Source organism: Muntiacus reevesi, chromosome 2 (genome assembly GCF_963930625.1).
Source record: "Muntiacus reevesi chromosome 2, mMunRee1.1, whole genome shotgun sequence".
Taxonomy (NCBI): domain Eukaryota; kingdom Metazoa; phylum Chordata; class Mammalia; order Artiodactyla; family Cervidae; genus Muntiacus; species Muntiacus reevesi.
Genome location: NC_089250.1, coordinates 276,796,282 through 276,814,999, shown reverse-complemented (window position 1 = coordinate 276,814,999; position 18,718 = coordinate 276,796,282). Strand labels below are relative to the sequence as shown.

The 18,718-nt window shown below is 59.8% G+C and overlaps 2 protein-coding genes across 3 annotated transcripts; both read right to left on the bottom strand.

Annotated features, from left to right (window-relative positions):
- Positions 1 to 6,786: 6,786 nt before the first annotated feature.
- SBK2 (SH3 domain binding kinase family member 2) lies at positions 6,787 to 11,846 on the bottom strand. 2 transcript variants are annotated; one of them, XM_065920792.1, is made up of 4 exons: positions 11,728 to 11,846; positions 10,633 to 10,899; positions 8,365 to 8,567; positions 6,787 to 7,981 (listed from the first exon to the last, which is right to left on the bottom strand). In XM_065920792.1, the coding sequence occupies exons 1-4, from the start codon at positions 11,816 to 11,818 to the stop codon at positions 7,391 to 7,393; spliced, it is 1,152 nt and encodes a 383-aa protein (XP_065776864.1). In that variant the 5' UTR covers positions 11,819 to 11,846; the 3' UTR covers positions 6,787 to 7,390. The 2 variants fall into 2 exon arrangements, with proteins under 2 accessions (XP_065776864.1, XP_065776865.1); XM_065920793.1 differs by having other exon boundaries at positions 11,696 to 11,816.
- A 710-nt stretch (positions 11,847 to 12,556) lies between these two features.
- On the bottom strand, positions 12,557 to 18,442 carry SBK3 (SH3 domain binding kinase family member 3). The gene is made up of 4 exons (XM_065926767.1): positions 18,115 to 18,442; positions 17,518 to 17,668; positions 16,889 to 17,091; positions 12,557 to 15,177 (listed from the first exon to the last, which is right to left on the bottom strand). Exons 1-4 carry the CDS (start codon positions 18,157 to 18,159, stop codon positions 14,491 to 14,493), a joined length of 1,086 nt encoding a protein of 361 aa, XP_065782839.1. The 5' UTR covers positions 18,160 to 18,442; the 3' UTR covers positions 12,557 to 14,490.
- Positions 18,443 to 18,718: the final 276 nt, after the last annotated feature.

Genomic DNA, 18,718 nt, shown 5'->3' with positions numbered 1-18,718 from the left:
GGTCCGGCAAAGGCCAGCAGGGTCCAGTTACTTGCTGGGGGTGGGGAGGGATATTGTCTGGGGGTCTTGGTAGATGAGCTGTCTGCCCCTGCCAACAGACCAAGGAGCACGCTGAGAATCCTCTGTTCCCCCCGGGTCCCATTAAGCCCTAAGACTTAAATAACTGCTGACTGGTGCCCTGGGGAAGGTGTCTGCCTGCATTCCCCTTGCTGTCCCGGCTCGTCGGGGTTCCAAGGGTGGCACCCCGACTCAGAAGCCAGAGGCGCCCTCTTTCATCCCCAGATGGGAGCAGGTGCACCCTCACTCCAGCCCCCCTCCCCAGAGGGTCCCCCCTGGGGGTTCAGAATCCCAACTCCACTGTCTGCAAGCTAGGGTGGCGGGGTCTCCCGGGCACCCGGGCCCAAGGTCCTTCCACCCTCTGCCACCTTCTGCCAGCCCCGAAGAAGCGGGTGCTTAATTATCCGGTCACTTTATCCCCGCTTGGCCAGGCAGCTAAGCCCAAACATCTGGCCCCGGGGCCCACGGCCAGGATGGGCGGCCAGCCCCCACCTACTGCTGGCCCTGACCCCAGACACCTCCCCCAGGACATCTGAGCCCGCTCCTCTGCCTGCCAGCTTGCAACAAGCCCAAAACAGTAGCCGCAGAGGCCTAGCAAGCTTGACGCAGAGAAAACATTTGACAAAATTAACACCCATTCATGGTTTACAAACGCGCGCACGCACACGCACACACTGCAGAGTAGGAGCAAGGGGAGCTCCCTTAATCAGATAAAGGGTGGAAAGGGAGCCACAGGTCTGTCATTTCCCCACAGACGATGTGACCGGCCACGTCGAAAACCGCACGGAATCGAGCGGGCAAATGTTTAGCGTTAATGACAGTTCAGTTGGGATGAGGGGTCAGTACTCTAAAATCGTGTTCTCACCATTCCCTGCACCTCCAAGTGTGTGTGACCCAGATCAGAAGCATCGGCCTTGCCTTCAGGAGCTGGTTAGAAAAGCAGAATTCCAGGCTCCATCCAGACCCCCCCTGGACAAGCATCTGTGTTTTAACCAGGTCAGGGATCGGGGTGCGGGCAGGGGCAGGGTGGGGTTGGGGGTGACGTTTGGGTGCAGCCCAGCCATTTGCGTGTCTGAACTAAACATGAACTGCGGGCCAAGGACAGTGTGTCTGAAGCCTTGCGCAGCCGGCCCAGGCAGAGAAGGGAGTGGGTTGGGTGTGAACCCCACTGGTTTAATGCTCTGCAGCCACTAGTCAGCCTGACGCGGGTCGTGAATTTTGATTCTGTGTTTTGTGACTGGTGATTCTGTGTTTTGAAGCTGACGGGACAAGGAAGCAGGCTCTGCGTGCTCATGCAATGTCCCACTTCCCTGATGGGTTCTGATGACCGATTCCTGGCTGTCTGCCCTCAGGCAGACTCCACGACCCCCTACCCTCTTGAGGGTCTGCCTGTGATTATCCTGGTGCCCAGGGAGCACGACATTCAGTAGCAAATGGGGGATGGGGAGGGAGGGGGAAAGCTTTTCTTAAAACAAATTTTTTTTTATTTGTCTATTTTTTGGCCGCACCAGGCAGCATGCCGACTCTTAGTTCCCTGACCAGGGATCAAACCCATGGCCCCTGTAGTGGAAGTGCAGATTCTTAACCACTGGACCACCAGGGAATGTGTTAGTTGCTCAGTCGTGTCTGACTCTTTGTGACCCCATGGACTGTAGCCCACCACATTCCTCTGTCCATGGGGTTCTCCAGGCAAGAATACTGGAGTGGGTTGCCATGCCCTCCTCCAGGGGATCTTCTCTACCCAGGGATCAAACCCAGGTGTCCAGCATTGCAGGTAAATTCTTTACCATTTGAGCCACCAGGGAAACCCTAAACCACAAAGGAAATCCCAGAAAAAAACTTTTTTTAAAAACAAGAAATCCCACATTTTCATTTTATACTGGACACCCACAAATTTTTGTAACTGGTCCTGCTTGTAAGCTTGGGGTTACCCTGCTGGGGTGTAGCCAGAACTTCCTTGGTGATCAGAGGCCTGTAGACACTCTGGGCGGGTGACTGGGGAGTAAGACCAAAGACTTTGGAATCAGACTCTGCCACCTTTTGACTTTAGGATCTTTGGAAATTATGGCCTCGACAGTCTTGTCTGTAAAGTGGAGCGAGATGTGAGCAGGTCCTGTGTGACGAACAGGTTCTGAATTTGACGATTTTAGAAAAAGGGCAGGGTTTTCTCTTTTGTTTTTAACGGGAACTCAGAGGCTCAGAGAACACGATCAAGGTCACAACGTAAGAACTTGGAAATGCCTGTGTTTTTGTTTTGTGGAGCAGTCTCATTGAGATGAAATTGATGTGCCAAATTAACCCTTTAAAATTTTTTATTGAAATATAGTTGATTTACAATGTTGTGTTAGTTTCAAGTGTCCAGCAAAATGATTCACTTAAGCATGTATACATTCTCTTTAAGATTCTTTTCCATTGTAGGTTGTCACAAGATGCTGCATACAGTTCCCTGGGCTGTACAGAAGGTCTTTGCTTATTTATTTGGCTGTGCTGAGTCTTAGTCGTGGCATGTGGGATCTAGTTCCCTGACCAGGGATCAAACCCAGCCCCTGTATTGAAAACACGGAGTCTTAGCTACTGGACCACATACTGGACTGTATAGTGTGTATATTTTAATCCCAAACCCCTTATTCCCCCTTTCCCCTTTGGTAACCATTAGTTTGTTTTCTAAGTCTGCAAGTCTATTTCTGTTTTATAAATTAGTTCATTGCTATCATTTTTTTTAGAGTCTACCTATAAATGATATCACATGGTATTTGTCTTTCTCTGTCTTACTTCACTTAGTATAATAATCTCTAGGCCCATCCAGAATTCACTCTTTTCTATGTACAATTTGATGACTTTTTAAAATACAGTCAGAGAATTAAGGACCATTCATACAATCTAATTTTAGAGCTTTTCCCACAACCATCACCACCCCCCAAAAGAAAACCTGTACCATGAGCAGTCACCCCCATCTCCCCTGGTAATCGCTAAGCTTTCTTCCTCTGTGCATACAGAGAATCCTACCACAGATGGTCTCCAGGTTTTTGAGGTTCATCATGGTGTGTGTGTCTGTGCTTCCTTCCTTTATCTGCCTGCCAACGCAGGAGACACAGAAGACACGGGTTCGATCCCTGGGTCAGGAAGATCCCCTGGAGAAGGAAATGGCAACCTGCTCCGGTGTTCTTGCCTGGAGGTGTTCTTGCCATGGCCAGAGGAGCCTGGCGGGCTACAGTCCAGGGGGTCACAAAGAGTCGGATAGGACTGAACATGCACGCATGTGATATTCCATTGCATGGATGGACTGCATTTCTTTCTTGCTTGCTTTTCTTTTTTTTTGGCTATGTAGCACAAGTTGCAGGATCTCAGTTCCCCGACCAGGGGTTGAACCCCATCCTCTGCAGTGGAAGTGTGGAATCCTAACCACTGGACTGCCAAAGAAGTCCCTAGACCACATTTATTTTATCACTTTGCCAGTGACCTGACATCTGGGTTATGTCCACTCTTCGGCTATTGTGAGCAATGTTGCCATGAATACTTGTGTGGACACATGTTTTTATTTCTTGTGGGCATCTACCTAGTACCAAAATTGTGGGGCTGTATAGTGGAAAATTCTGAAAGAGATGGGAATACCAGGCCACCTGACCTGCCTCTTGAGAAACCTGTATGCAGGTCAGGCAGCAACAGTTAGAACTGGACATGGAACAACAGACTGGTTCCAAATAGGAAAAGGAGTACATCAAGGCTGTATATTGTCACCCTGCTTATTTAACTTATATGCAGAGTACATCATGAGAAACACTGGGCTGGAGGAAGCACAAGCTGGAATCAAGATTGCTGGGAGAAATATCAATAACCTCAGATATGCAGACACCACCCTTATGGCAGAAAGTGAAGAACTAAAGAGCCTCTTGATGAAAGTGAAAGAGGAGAGTGAAAAAGTTGACTTAAAGCTCAACATTCAGAAAACTAAGATCATGGCATCTGATCCCATCACTTCATGGCAAATAGATGGGGAGACAGTGGGAACAGTGTCAGACTTTATTTTGGGGGGGCTCCAAAATCACTGCAGATGGTGACTGCAGCCATGAAATTAAAAGACGCTTACTCCTTGGAAGGAAAGTTATGACCAACCTAGATAGCATATTAAAAAGCAGAGACATTACTTTGCCAACAAAGGTCCGTCTGGTCAAGGCTATGGTTTTTCCATTGGTCACGTATGGATGTGAGAGTTGGACTGTGAAGAAGGCTGAGCGCTGAAGAATTGATGCTTTTGGACTGTGGTTTTGGAGAAGACTCTTGAGAATCCCTTGGACTGCAAGGAGGTCCAACCAGTCCATCCTAAGGAGATCAGTCCTGGGTGTTCACTGGAAGGACTGAGGCTGAAGCTGAAACTACAATACTTTGGCCACCTCATGCAAAGAGTTGACTCATTGGAAAAGACCCTGATGCTGGGAGGGATTGGGGGCAGGAGAAGAAGGGCATGACAGAGGATGAGATGGCTGGATGGCATCACTGGCTGGATGGCATCACCGACTCGATGGACACGGGTTTGAATAAACTCCGGGAGTTGGTGATGGACAGAGAGGCCTGGCGTGCTGCGATTTGTGGGGTCGCAGAGAGTTGGACATGACTGAGCAACTGAACTGAACTGAACTGACAGTGACTCCACGGGCTTGCCTGGTGGCTCAGTGGTAAAGAAAGCACCTGCCAATGCAGGAGACACGGGTTCAACGCTGGGGTCGGGAAAATCCCCTGGAAGAGGAAGTGGCAACCTGTTCCAATATTCTTGCCTGGGAAATACTCCTGAGAGGAGCCTGGCGGGCTATAGTCCACGAGGTCATAAAAGAGTCGGACATGACTGAGCAACTGAGCACGCACGCATAGTAACTCCAAAGTTAATTAATATTCTGAGGAACTGCCGGGCGGTCTTCCAAAACGACTGCCCCATTTTTCGCATTCCCCCAGCCCCACAGGAGGGCTCCAGCTTCCTCTCCTTGCCAGCACGTGTTGCTGTCTGTCTGCATACTCCGGTCATAGCCCGGCTCTGAAGGCTTTTCAGCTTTCCTTTCCATGTAGCTGCCCCAACTCCCATCTCCTCCAAGGGAGGGGTGGCCTCCTTGCCAGCACACACTCACACACCCACACTCACACCCACACACGTGTGCTCAGGCCTCCAACACACAAGTGTGCACCTCGGACCCTCGAAAGGCTGGCCTGGATTAGAATCCTCCCGCCGCCTGACCCTCCGTGTGAGCTCAGGCGGGTGGCTCGGCCTCTCTGGGCCCTCTGTGCCTGCCCCTGGGGTGGGGAGGGTCTGAGGGACCCCCTCCAGCATCGTCAGGAATTGCCACCTACCAGGAGTTGCTTGAGGGGTGAGCGGCTTCATTCCTGTAAAGTGTAACGATCTGGTATCCTGTGTCCTGTAATTAAGTAATGCTTAATGACCGCCCCCACGGGGCCCTTCCTCCTGCTGCTCCTGGGGCCCTTCGCTGGTCATTATCACCTCCTCCCAGTTAATCCCCAGCTGCCGCCACCAATTTGCGCCCTCCGCCCCGCCTTGCTCCTCTTCACTGCCCCCCACCTCGGTGCCACCCCGCCTCAGCCACCTCCAGCTTTTTGGGGACTCACTCTTGGCCGCGTTGCTTGGGTTGCTCACAGGTGAGGGGACAGGAAGTCCTGCTGTTGCTGCCCCCCCACACAATGCACCCACCGTCTTATTCTCTCCAACAGCCCCCTACTCCAGGAAGCCCACCGCGATTGCCCGGGACATGAGCCCATGTCCCCAGGTCTCTGGATTGAATTTAGATGGAAAGCGTCCTTGGGGGTCCTTCCACCACCCCGCCTCCCCACCAGACAACACCTCGGCGGCCGTAGCAGGAGCCTGGGGGGGTGCGGGGGCCAGGGAGAGGGTGACACACGATCCCGCCTGGGTTGTAGCCTTTCTCTGGGCGGGCAGCCAAGGAGGCCACGGAGAGGAAGAGAGAGTGTTTGCAAACAGGGTGGCTGCCAAGAAGGGGCCGGGGTGAGGGCGGGGGGAGGTGTGAAGGAGAGGGGGGCCCAGCGGTGACTGGCAGCCACGCCTGGGACTCTGCTTCCCCTGCCACACACACGCGCGCACACACACACACGGGTCCAGTGTCTGCACACAGCCAGGTGCATTCCACTCTCGACCCTCACACGCGGTCACACAATTCCCTGAGCACACGGGGGCTCGCAGGTTCACAAAACACGCAACTCATGTCGTCCACGTGGAGTGAGACACACTCATGTCTCTCTGTCACTCACACACACACCATTATCTGCACACACACACGGGCTCAGATGGGTGCTCATGGACACACAAATACATGCAAGTTTCAGGTAGGAACTTGAGAGATGCACGCTCCAGTTCCTGCCCGAAAACAGCAAGGCACTTTCCAGCTCCGGTGTTTAATCTCTCTCCTTCTCACACATGTCTGTGCAGAGCAGGTGCAAACACACTCACCCCGGGGACACTCAGAAACGCACCCAGAGCCAGCATGTCCTGGACCACCGGAGGGAACACCCCATTCTTCCTGCCTCTCTCTGTCGTCTTCTGTCTGTCTCTCCCTTTCTCTTTGTCTCTGCCTCTCTTCCCTCCCTTCTCTGCCTCTCCTCCACAACATGCCCTTCAGGGCACACTTACACGCATGCACACACACAGACAGACACACATGTCCGCCTTCTCCGTCCCAGGCTGACAGACCAGCAGTATCACGGGGACCTAGGTACCGGAAGGACTTTATTTGCAGAGAGCCGCTGGAGTGAGAAAGACAAAAATGCGTTACCAAGAGGGCGCAGACCCAGCTGGTGGGACAAGGGGCAGAGGGAGTGAGGCGGGGAGTGGAGGGCGCCCAGCGAGCGGAGAGACGCGGGCAGGACGACAGGCGTGCGCAGGAGGGCCGTGCAAAACCGGAGGGATGGGCCGTGCACTCTATATGTGGGCCGCCTGCTCACACACGCTCGCCCCCGTGCGTGGGCTCCACCGGAGGTGATGCCGGCGAGGCCCCGGGCCTCCGGGAGCCCACACTCCGGCAGAAGACACAGAACAACCGGGACGGGTAATGCAGGCAGCCATGTGGCTGGACGGGAAGCAGTGTCACAGAGGAGGCAGCGGAGGGGGCAGGGCGGCCTGGCTGATTTGGGGGTGGGAGCCATGGGTGCCGCGGCCCGGGAAGGTGGACGGGTGTGGACTGACACGGGGCCACTCAGAGACCGCCGGGGGAGGCCGCAGACAGACGGTTAGTGGGAAACAAGGACAGGAGGCGGACAGACGGCAGAGCAGCCAAGAGCCGCCCCCCAAAGCGGAGTGGGCACCCCCGCCCCACCCTCCTCACCCCGAGTCCTCGTCCTCCCCGAGGTACACCTCCTCAGCCTCCCCCTCCCGCTGCCTCCAGGGCCGCCCCAGGAAGCCCCGGACCGAGCTCACGGGGCTCCTCCTCCGAGGCTGGGGCTCCAGCAGCCCCCACAGCAGGGTGTCGGCCGTGGGCGTCAGGCCGAGCCAGGGCCGAGGCCGGTGGTCGGGCTGGCCCGAGGCCTGCCAGACGACGAAATCCTCATAGAAGGGGTCGGCCTCGGCCAGCGGCTGGTCCCAGGGGAAGTAGCCGGTGAGAAGGCAGAAGAGCAGGACGCCCAGCGCCCAGGCGTCCAGGGCGGGCTGGATGGGCAGCCCCTCAGGAAGGGGTGGGGGCGCGCAGAGCTCGGGGGCCGTGTAGGGGATGGGGGCCCCGGCCAGGCGCAGCAGGGTCCCCCGGGGCCGCGTGTGCCCGAAGTCCGCCAGCTTGACCCGCCGGCAGTCGGGGTCACACACCAGCACGTTCTCAGGCTTCAGGTCCCGGTACACCAGGCCGAGGGAGTGGACGTGCTCCAGGGCCGAGGCCAGCTGGGCCGCGCAGCGCTGGGCAGCCGGCTGCGGGAGGCCCACCTGCGGGAACGGGCATCAGGGGCCAGGCCCAGGGCTTGTCCTCAGCCCCGGGGACAAGCGTCGGGGTCCCACCTCCCCAGCCCACCAACCGGGGCTGGCCCTGGAGCTTGTCCTCAGCCCCTGAGAGCAGGCCCAGGGCGACAGAGGCCTGGTTGGCCCTGATGAGCCCGGTGGGCCCGGGGTGAGCCTGTGAGCTAGGCTCCACGTTGCCTCTGTGACAGCCGTGGACTCAGAGGGGCGCATCCATCCCACCAGACCTGTGGGCACGGTGGGGTCCCTGCAGGGTGACCCGCATCAGGCTGCCCTGAGTGTGACTCCTGAGGCCCAGGCTGGGTGGTGCATCCGCGCCAGACACTCCCCCACCAGCTTCTGGGCCAACCCACCTTGGGGCGGATGTAGGCGATGAGGTCCCCGTGCAGCACCGGCTCGGTCAGGAAGCTGTAGGAATCGGCTGACTCCAGGCCGACGCCGCAGGCCGCCACGATGGCCGCGTGCGAGCCCAGGGAGAGGCCCACGCAGAACTCGTAGAGGAAGCCGCGCAGAGTGGTGGAGGCCTTCGGCAGCTGCTTCAGGGCCAGCACCGTGCCTGGGGGGCGGGGCCGGCGTGGGGGGGCGTGAGCCCGGCCCGCCCCGCTCCTCCGCCTCACCCCTGCCCACCGCCCGAAAGGAGCCTGGCCACCGACATCCTGCAGGGGGTGCGGAAAATGCTGTGTGCACTTAGCCGCTCAGTCCTATCCGACCCTTGGTGACCCCGTGGACTGTAGCCCGCCAGGCTCCTCTGTCCACGAGATTCTCCAGGCAAGAAGACTGGAGTGGGACTTCCCTTCTGGTCCAGCTGCGACAACTCCACTTTCCCACTGCAGAAGGCCTGCCTTAGGTCCCTGGTCAGGAACTAGGTTCCATGTGCTGCAGCTCAGACCCAGTGCAGTCAAATAAATAAAGAAATATTAAAAAAAAAAAAAAAAGAATACTGGAGGGGGTTGCCATTTCCTCCTCCAGGGGATCTTCCCCACCCAGGATCAAACCCATGTCTCCTGCATTACAGGTGGATTCTTTACCAGTTTAGCTACCAGGGAAGCCCAGTGATAATAGCATTTAATGCTTCCCAGGTGGCACTAGAGGTAAAGAATCTGCTTGCAATGCAGGAGAGGAGGGTTTGATCTCTGGGCGGGGAAGACCCCCTGGAGGAGGAAATGGCAACCCACTCCAGTGTTCTTGCCTGGAGAATCCTCGGACAGAGGGGCCTGGAGGGCAGCAGTCCACGGGGTCGCAGAGAGGCAGTGTGTGGTGGGGGAGGGTCAACTCCTTGCCTGAGATACCTGAGTGCAGCCCCTTCATGTGTCAGCAGTGCCCTGAATTCCTGCCAGCTGTCAGCACTCGCTGCCTCCCATGTCGAGGACTGGTTCTCCCCTCTGGGGGCAGGTACACCTTTGCGCCCCAGCTCTGCCCGGCCCTGGGGGAGGGCATCGAGCCGGCCTCCAGGTGGGCGAGGCCCTCTCATGGAGCCCATGGTTCCAGTTATCACTCATGTCCCCGGAGTTCTGTGATGACCCAGGTCTGTATCTCTCTGCATCTCTCTCTTATGAGCTACCTGGCATCCCTCCTCACCGCCTCCCCCAAAATTCACACATTAAAGTAGTCCTTATGCCCATTTTCACAGAACATGACTGTATCTGGTGATGGCGCTTTTGTTTTTGTTTTGGCTGCACGGCTTGTGGGGTCTTAGTCCCCCCGGACCAGGGAGTGAACTGGGACCCTCGGCAGTGAAAGCGCGGGGCCCTGAGCCCTGGACCGCCAGGGAGTGCCCTGGAGATGTGGTCGTGAAAGAGATACAGTGAGGTCACTGGGGGTGTGGGGGGCTGGTCCCTAGTTCCAGTGTGACTGCTGTCCTTCCGAGAAGTGGAAGCTTGGACGCAGACATGCAGGCAGGCGTGAGGACATGGGGAGAAGCTTGGCCGTCTGCAAGCCGAGAAGGGTGGCCTCGGGAGAAGCCCGGCCTGCTGGCACCCGGGTCCCTGTGCCCCGCTTCTAGAACTGTGATCCCCCCAGTCTGTGGCCCTTTGTGATCAGCTGACAACCGCAGGGAATGGACACACCCTGTCGTGCAGGGGGCTCCCTGGAGGCAGGGCTGGTGCAGGTTTTTCTCGGGGGGCCCAGCTGTGTCCCATCCCCAGTCAGGGCTGAGCCCTGCAACCTCCTTGGACGCTGACCAGCAGGCTGGGGCGGGGGACCGTGTCCTGCACACCCGCCCTGTGCTGGCCTCGCTGAGTGCCCGGCAGACAGGGCGTCTCTCATCGCCCCCACGGTGACTGCTGAGCCGGCCCCATGTGAGGGCCACGGTGGGCGGGGGGAGATCGGGGGCTGTGACTTCCTCCCCATTGTCCCTGGCAACCAGAGCCACTGACATCTCCTCTGGGAATCTCGGTTCTCTCAGAGAAGGGATCATCACCCCCGTGTTCAGAGGAGGAGGCTGAGGTTCAGAGAGGGCCGGGCCGTTACCAAAAACACACCGCCTGGAAAGGGCAGAGGTGGGACTGGCTGGGTTTGCAGACCCCCTGCCCCTGTGCCCTGGCTCCAGGCCCCGGTACCTTCCTGACGGGGGGTGACTGCAGACCACCCGCCCTGTGCCCTTGCCCCCAGGCCCCCGCTACCTTCCTGCCGGTGGGTGACCAGTGAGACGCGGCCGAAGCGGCCCTGGCCCAGGGCACGCACGTGCTCGTAGAGCTCGTCCACCTCAGCCCGAACCAGGCTCTGGGCGCTCAGCGCCATCCTGGCCTCCAGCGCCCGGGCGGCCTCCTGGCCCTGCCGCAGCTCCTCTGCCGTGAGGCCCCCCAGGCCCTCCTCCTCCGCCTGGCTCTCCATGTGCTCCCCATGCGCGGCCGCCATGTGCTCCGTGTGCGATGCTGCCCTGGGCATCCCTGCAAGGGCAGAGGAGAGGGTGCCCGGACTCAGCCCTGCCAGACCCGGGCCAGGGGTGGGGAGGGCCTGGGGGCCTGGAGTCCTGGGCCTGAGGGAGGAGGGGCTGGGGTCACGACCCCCGGGTCCGAAGAGGAGGTGGCGGGTCACTAGCTCGGGCCCTTGTGACTCGGTCTCCCTCCTTGTCAGGGGCGTCTCTGGGGCAGCAGACCCTTTGCTGGGTGGGGTTAGGGCAAGTCTGAGGCCCCAACGTGCCCGCCCTGCCCCCAGCGCCCTGCGCCACCTGATGGCCTGAGGATGAAAGATGAACCAGATGACTCGAGACACCCCCCCCACCCTGTTTCCAAAGCAAACAGACTTGGGCCCTGGGGGTGGACGACGAGCCTCCGTCTCCTAAGAGCAAACAGGTGCTTGGCCCCCAGGGGCTGCAGGGGGCGGGCTGCACACTCCAGGCCTGGGCACACCGGGACCCCAGTGGGAGCGAGCTCTTGGGACAGGGTGTCCAGCCCTGGGGTGGTCTGCGGTCCAGTGCTCACAGCCCCAGTCCCTCCTCCTCTCTCAGACCCAGGGCTCCAGGCCCCCAGCCCCTCCTCCCTCAGCCCCGGGGGGTCCAGGCTCCCAGCTGACCCCTCTCCTGAGACCTGACGCAACTCACACATCTTGGGGTCCCCCCACCCCAGACTCTGTGTCCCCCACGCTCAAGCACTCTGCAGTCCCAGGGTCTGTAATGAGCCGCTGATCCCCGAAGGACCCAGCGCTCTGACCACCTGCCCGGCTTCTCTCTCAGGCACTGCCCACCTCAGGCCGTTTGACCCCTGCCTCCTCCTGACCTGGGCTCCAACCTGCAGACCTCAGCTTCTCCCAGGCTTGCCTGACCCTGCGGCTGCCCGCTGTGGTCGGTGCCCAGCACTCAGAGCCCATGCCAGCAGAGGCCTGCCCGCAGCAGGACCCGCCCCCACCTAGGGGGTCGGAGCCCCGCCCCCAGCCTCACCCCTGGACTCACTAGGGGGAGAGCGACACCGTGCGTTGTGGCCCAGAACTGGCTGCAGCCAGACCTTCCAGACCCAGGAACTCTGCCTCCTCCCCAGAGACAAGAGCCCAGTCCCCACACCCTCCTCAGAGCCAGGGTCCAGACCCCAGACCCGGGATCCAGACCCCCAGCCCCTCCCCCCTCAGGCCCAGGGGTCCAGACCCCAGTCTCTCCTCCCTCAGACCCAGGGGTCCAGGCCCCTGTAAAGGATGAAATTGTTCGTCCAGCCTGGCCCGCCGTGACCGCCCCCGGCTGCCCCTCAGTGCCCCATGACAGGCCAGACGCAAGTGTTTGGTGAGGGGAGTCCGGGGGAGGTGGCACTGGGGTCTGCTGGGGAAAGGATGACACAACAGGATTCCAGAACGATGCAGTGAGGGATGACCTCAGACGCGGGCGAAGGGGAGCAGGTGGTGCGGCAACTGGGCCGGAGGGCCTCGGGGGAGCGCCAGGCAGAGGGGCGTCCCCAGCCCAAGGCTGCAGACTGCAAGGTGGGGGCGCAGGCTGGGACCCCCAGCGCTGAGGGACGGGGCTGGGGGGCTGCACACCCCTGCCCAGGTTTAGAGCCAGATGACCGATGCCAACTCACTTGCTTCTTTTTAAGTAAGCTTTTGATTTCAGAATCATTTTTATTGTTTTTAAGTCTTTATTGAATTTGTCACCATGTTGCTTCTGTTTTATGTGTTGGTTTTTTAGCTCTGAGGCATGCAGGATCTTTGCTCCCCAACCAGGGATCGAACCTGCACCTCCTGGGTTGGGAGGCGGACCTCTGGACCTCCAGGGAAGTCCCATATCCCAGAATCATTTCTGGATGCACAAGACAGCTGCTTTGAGCTCCCATGTCCCTTCCCCCAGCTCCCCACCAGGTGAGTCCTCACCAACCACACGTCTATTTGTTCAAAGGAAGATAGGAACTATCAGTCAAATGGTAGACGGGTCCCAGGTCCACAGCAGCCTTTATCTGTCCCGGGATCCAGTCCCAGACAGCCCGTTGTACGTGGGGAGCTCACATGGTTGAATCTAGGAAGCATTCAGATCAGGCTCCCTGCAGCTGTGACTGTGCTGGGTGCAGGGGATGCTGCCTCGGGTCCAGTGCCACCCGCTGTCTGCGGGTCTGTGTCCTGGGCTGTGGGGGGTGCATGGGGCCAGCCAGGGATCTGGCAGAGGTCCTTGCAGACTGTTCATGGCCCTCGCTGTGGACGGGACTGTGTGCTCTCGGGGAGCTGGCCCAGGAGACTCTCAGGACAGAAGGAGAACCCGAAAGGACGCACAGGTGAGAAAGACCAGGTGCATCCCAGACGGCCCGAGAGGGGAGATGTGAAGTGGCACAGGTCGCTGCACCACGGACTCCAGCCGAGCGGTAGCGGCCCCCGGGGGGCTCTGCTTCCTGGAGGCCTGGAGTTGGAAAAGAGGCATTCTCGGAGGAGAATGCTGGGTGCGCAAAAGTCTGTAGGCAGGAGAAAGCGTGTGTATGTGTGTATGCATGTGTGCGCATTACGTGCTCACGTGCCCACACATGTGCACGTGCTTGTGTGTGCATGCACGTGTGTGCATTTGTGCATCTGTGGACATGTGTGCATGTGTGCCTGTGTGTGCATGTATGTCGATTTAGGTCCGGAACCGATTTAGGTCCGGAAAGGATGGTGACTCCTGTAATGTCACCCAGAGCCCAGGAAAGTGGAAGAGATGGAGGTGAGGGGTCCACGGTATTGAATCTGGAAAGCCGTAGTCAGCGGGCATCCACTAAGGTCTTAGACAAGGGGAGTGACCGCTCAGAGGTCCACAGGCACCGAACATGCCCCCACGGGGCAGAAACGCATGTGCGGGAGGCATGGCACCTCCTCTCAGGAAGATGCAACAGAACAGAAGGGAGAGGGAGGGTCCTTGAGGGAGGAGGGGCCGGGGGCCTGGACCCCCGGGTCTGAAGGGTGAGGGGCTGATGGCCTGGACTCCTGGTCTAAGGGGGGAAGGGATGGGGGCCTGGACCCCCGGGTCTGAAGGGTGAGGGGCTGATGGCCTGGACTCCTGGTCTAAGGGGGGAAGGGACGGGGGCCTGGACCCCCGGGTCTGAGGAAGGCGGGGCTGGGGGTCTGGACCCCCGGGTCTGAAGGAGGAGGGGCTGGGGTGTCTGGACCCCCGGGCCTGAGGGAGGCAGGGCTGGGGTGTCTGGACCCCCGGGCCTGAGGGAGGCAGGGCTGGGGTGTCTGGACCCCCGGGTCTGAGGGAAGTGGGGCTGGGGGTCTGGACCCCCGGGTCTGAGGAAGGTGGGACTGGAGGTCTGGATCCCCTGGTCTGAAGGGTGAGGGGCTGATGGCCTGGACTCCTGGTTTAAGAGGGGAAGGGATGGGGGCCTGGACCCCCGACTCTGAAGGAGGAGGGGCTGGGGGCTCCAGAGCCCTGGGTCACCAGCTGGAAGGGGAGTCGTGCGTCTGAGCGCAGCCTTTGGTTGGGAGAGGCTCAGGGCGCTCGCAGTTCTCCCGGGCGCAGCTGTCTTCCTGCAGGTGGCCGTGGGCTCTGGGGGCGGGGCCTCTGGCCCGGCCTCCGGCCACCTGTCCTGGTCACCTGGTCAGGGCTCTCCCCCATCTGTGCCCGTCCTCCCCCTGCTGTCACCGTCCTCCTCCTCTGACCACTCTTCCAGGCTTGCTGCCCCTTCTTCCTCCTCCTCCTCCCCACCCCCGCTGGACATGCTCCCCAAGCCCCCGGCTCTCTCTTTGTTCCCCTTTAACCCCCAGTCATCTCCTAGGAAGTCCAGGACGACCAGCGGGGGACTCCTGGTCTCCGGATCCAGATCCAGGAGCCCCTGGAACAGGGCCAGAGCGGGGGGCGCAAACTGGTCCCAGGGGGGTGGCGGCTGAGGCGGCTGGGGCCTGGTGGTCATCCAGCCTGCAAAGACCTCGAAGTCGGGGTCAGGGGCCAGCGCCACGTCCCAGGGGAAGCAGGCGGTGGCCGTGCAGAAGAGAAGCACGCCCAGCCCCCAGGAGTCCAGGGCAGGCCGCAGGGGCAGGGTGTCGGGGGGCAGCAGGACGCAGAGCTCGGGGGGCGCGGAGGGCAGGGGCACTGGGGGTGCCGGGGTGGGGCTGCCCTCGGGCCGGGTTAGACCCAGGTCCCCCAGGGCCACACGGCTACACACAGGGTCGAAGACCAGCACGTTGTCGGGCTTCACGTCCGCGTGCACCAGCCCCCGGCCGTGGAGGAAGTCCAGGGCTCCAGCGAGCTGGGCCACCACCCGCTTCACCAGTAGCTCTGGGAGGCCCTGGGGTCAAAGGCAGAGGGCAAAGGTCACCCTCGGTTCCTCCTCTCTGCTGCTTCCTGGGGTCCAGGAGCCCGAATCCCAGGACCACTGGCTACCAGGAGAGTCCCAACACCTTCTCCAGGTCATCCCCAACCACCAGCTCTCCCTGTAGACCCGCCCTCAAACATTTTCCTCACCGGGACGCCGCATCTCACCAGAAGCTCTCTAACTTCCATCAAACTTTGTCCTGACACTCCTTACATTTCTTATCTTCACTCAACAGACCACGGAGATCTCCAGTGAAACCCGAAATCTCACACTTAACTAATGAACTTAACTAATCTTAGTCCTGTACTAATTGAAGTCCCATCTCCAACTCAGACCCAGTTCGAAAGTCCCAGCGTTTACTTCATTAATCGATTGATAGATCTGTCCATTCAGCTAGCCAGGCAGTGAGACAGAAATCCATCCATCCTAACCCCAACCTGTCATCTATCGAACAGTCTATACAGCAGGGTTCCACTCAGTATCCATTCCATCAGCTAGTTAGCAGCTCAATAATTTGTCCAGTTATTTAGTATCTGATATCCATCCATACATTCCTCCATCCTTCAATCCATCCATCCATACACCCACGCATCCACCCATCTATCCATCCACCTTTCCTTTCTTTCATCCATCCCTCCGCCCATTTGTCAATCCATCCTTCAACCCACCCATCCATCCCTCCACCACCCATCCACCCATCCACCCACCCATCCATCCGTCCATCCACCCATCCACCCATCCATCCATCCACCCAGCCACTCATCCATCTGTCCCTCCACCCTTCCTTCCATCCATCCCACTCTTTTCCTCCTTATTTCCCTTGCTTCCTTCTTTCCTCCTCTTTATCCCCAAACTTATCTCAAATCCAAAGTTTATTCCTAAAGATGAAAGTGAAAGTGTAAGTTGGTTAGTCATGTCCGACTCTTTGTGACCCCATGGACTGTAGCCCACTAGGCTCCTCTGTCCATGGGATTCTCCAGGTTAACAATACTGGAATGGGTTGCCATTTCCTTCTCCAGGGGATCTTCCCCAACCAGGGATCAAACCCAGGTCTCCTGCATTACAGGCAGATGTTTACTATCTGAGCCACCTGGGAAGCTATCCCCAAAGATGACCCTACCTTAACGTCACATTCAAGTACCCCTAGAAGGTCATGGATTCAGTCCCGACCTGTTCTTTCTAGAGAGAACTCCATTACAGTCCTTCTCTAACTCCCTCTATACACAGACACACCCTCAGCCATCTCTGCAGCCCCACCCCTGGGCTTCTCCACACTCACTCTGTCATCAATCCTAAGCTCAGCTCATCCATCTCCACCCTCACCCCTTCCCAGTTCCACTGCCATTAACATCCCATCTCTGCCTCTGTCCCCACCCTCTCATCAGACCTGATCTGTCCTCTACCCCAATCCCAGCCTCTCGTCCAGGCGTTTGTGTTCGGGTGGTTGGATGGATCAGAGTTGGGGTTAGTCATGGAACTGCGCTGAGAAAGAGGAAGAAGGAAGTGGCCTGGAGGAGGGTATGGCAACCCACTTTGGTGTTGAGGTCACAGAGGGTTGGTTTCGACTGAGCAACTAACGCCCTTAGGGGCTTAAGGCGGAGCTCCCTCTGGGGGTCAGGGTGGGGGGCTGGTCCGGGGGAGGGCCGACGTCGGACCAGGAGGAGACCCCGCCTGCCCACCTCACCCGTTCCTGCAGCATCCCGCTGAGGTCCCCACAGGGCGCGTACTCCTGGGCGAAGACGAAGTGTCGCGGGGTCTCCAGCGGTCCCGCCAGCGTCTGGAGCAGGCCTGGATGTGATGACACACAGCGGCCCACACAGAACTCTCTCAGGAAGGTGGTTCTGAAGACCGAGGCCCGCGGGAGGAGCTTCAGAGCCACAGCCCGACCTGCCGGGGGCGGGGGCAGAGGGCAAGTCAGGGCGCCCGGGGGTTTGACCTCTGTGTGCCTCTCCTTTCTCCATCTGCTAAGGGGAAGGTTGGAGGACCCCTTCCCTGGGGACGCTCTCTGCTCTGTCTCAGATTGCTGTGTGACCCTGCACCACTGTCTGACCCTCTCTGGGCCTCCGTCTCCTCTTGCGTGAACTGGGGGACGTGGCCACTGGACTAGCGATCCTGGTGACCTCAGGCAAGCCTCACCCCCTCTCTGGGTGAGAGCTCCAGTTCCTTGGGCGATCATGGAGCTCTTGACGTTCTGAGGGCCCCATCGGGAGGGGTCCTGGTCAGCTCCCCGAAGGGATGCTTCCCATCGCAGTGGCTACCGCGGACCCTAAGAGGGGGCTGTCCTGGGGTCTGCCTTTCGACGGGCACACTCACCCCCTTGGCGAGGCCGGGCAAGCAGCACGTGGCCGTAGGAGCCGGAGCCGAGCCTTCGGATGAGGCGGTACCGGGCTCGCAGGCTCCGCACGGGGGTCACCCTGGCTGCCGTCAGGTCCACGAGCCTCTGCAGGGCTGTGGCTGTGTCCTCCTGCAGGAGAGGGACGGGGCGGGGGGTGGGGGGTCAGTCAGGGCGTTGGGCCGAGCCGGGGGGCCTGGGGGCCCGGGGTCACTGTCCCCAGCGAGGAGGGTGAGTCACAGTGACTCACCCCGCCTCGGGCCACCTGTTTTCAGGCCTTGGCTGGGTCACGGGTGATTGTCTTGGTGGCCCTGCCCACGGCCATCTGGGGCTCCCCCCAGAAGCCCCCAGCCTCACTCGGGGCCGCCTCCTCCCCAGCCCACGCCCCCCGCCCTGCCCGCCTCTCTCTCCATCCGCCTCTCTTCCTGTGTCTCCTGCCCCTCTATCTGGGGACGTGTTTCCCGGGGCCCCAGTCTCGCTGCGTCTCCTCGGGCTCCCTGGGTCTCTGTGAGTCCCTCTGTGTCTGGCCCCCCGACCCTCCCCCATTCCTCCTCTCTCCATTATCTCCTGCCTCTCACCTCTGGGTCCCCATCTTCCTGCTTCACGGGGTCCCTGAGTTCCATCTCAGGGTCGGGCCAGCACCCCTGGTCTGGGCTCGCCGAAAAACCACCCGCCCACCGAGCCCCGCTGCAGCCCTGAGCGGAGCCCAGGCCAGGGGTCTGGTCTGCGGGGCCCACTTCCGTGTCCCCCCGCGTCTGGGCCGGGAGACTGCCCTGAGCGGCCGCCCCGTCTCCCCGCACCACCCTGACCCGGTCCAGCCCGAGTCCGAGCGCCCAAGGTCTCGGGGTCTCCCTGCCTGTCTGTTGGTCCCCGGGCCCCCGCTCTTGTCCCCACTGCAGCCGCCTGTCCGTCTGTCTCTGGAGGCCCTGTCTGTCCCCTGCTCTGGCCGGCCTCCCGTCCGTCTCCCTGCCGTCTTTGTTTCTGCTTTTGTCCCTCCCTTTCTCCGGCCGGGACAGCTCAGAGACATCCCGTCCCCCCACACCTCCCCGCCCCGCGGCCCCCCCTCCCCCGTCCAAACTTAGACCAGCCTGGACTCTGGGCTCTGCTCCCAGGACAGAGGGGACAAAACATAGCCTGAACCCCAAGGGCCAGAGGGCAGCGGGCAGCGGGGAGATGGGTGCT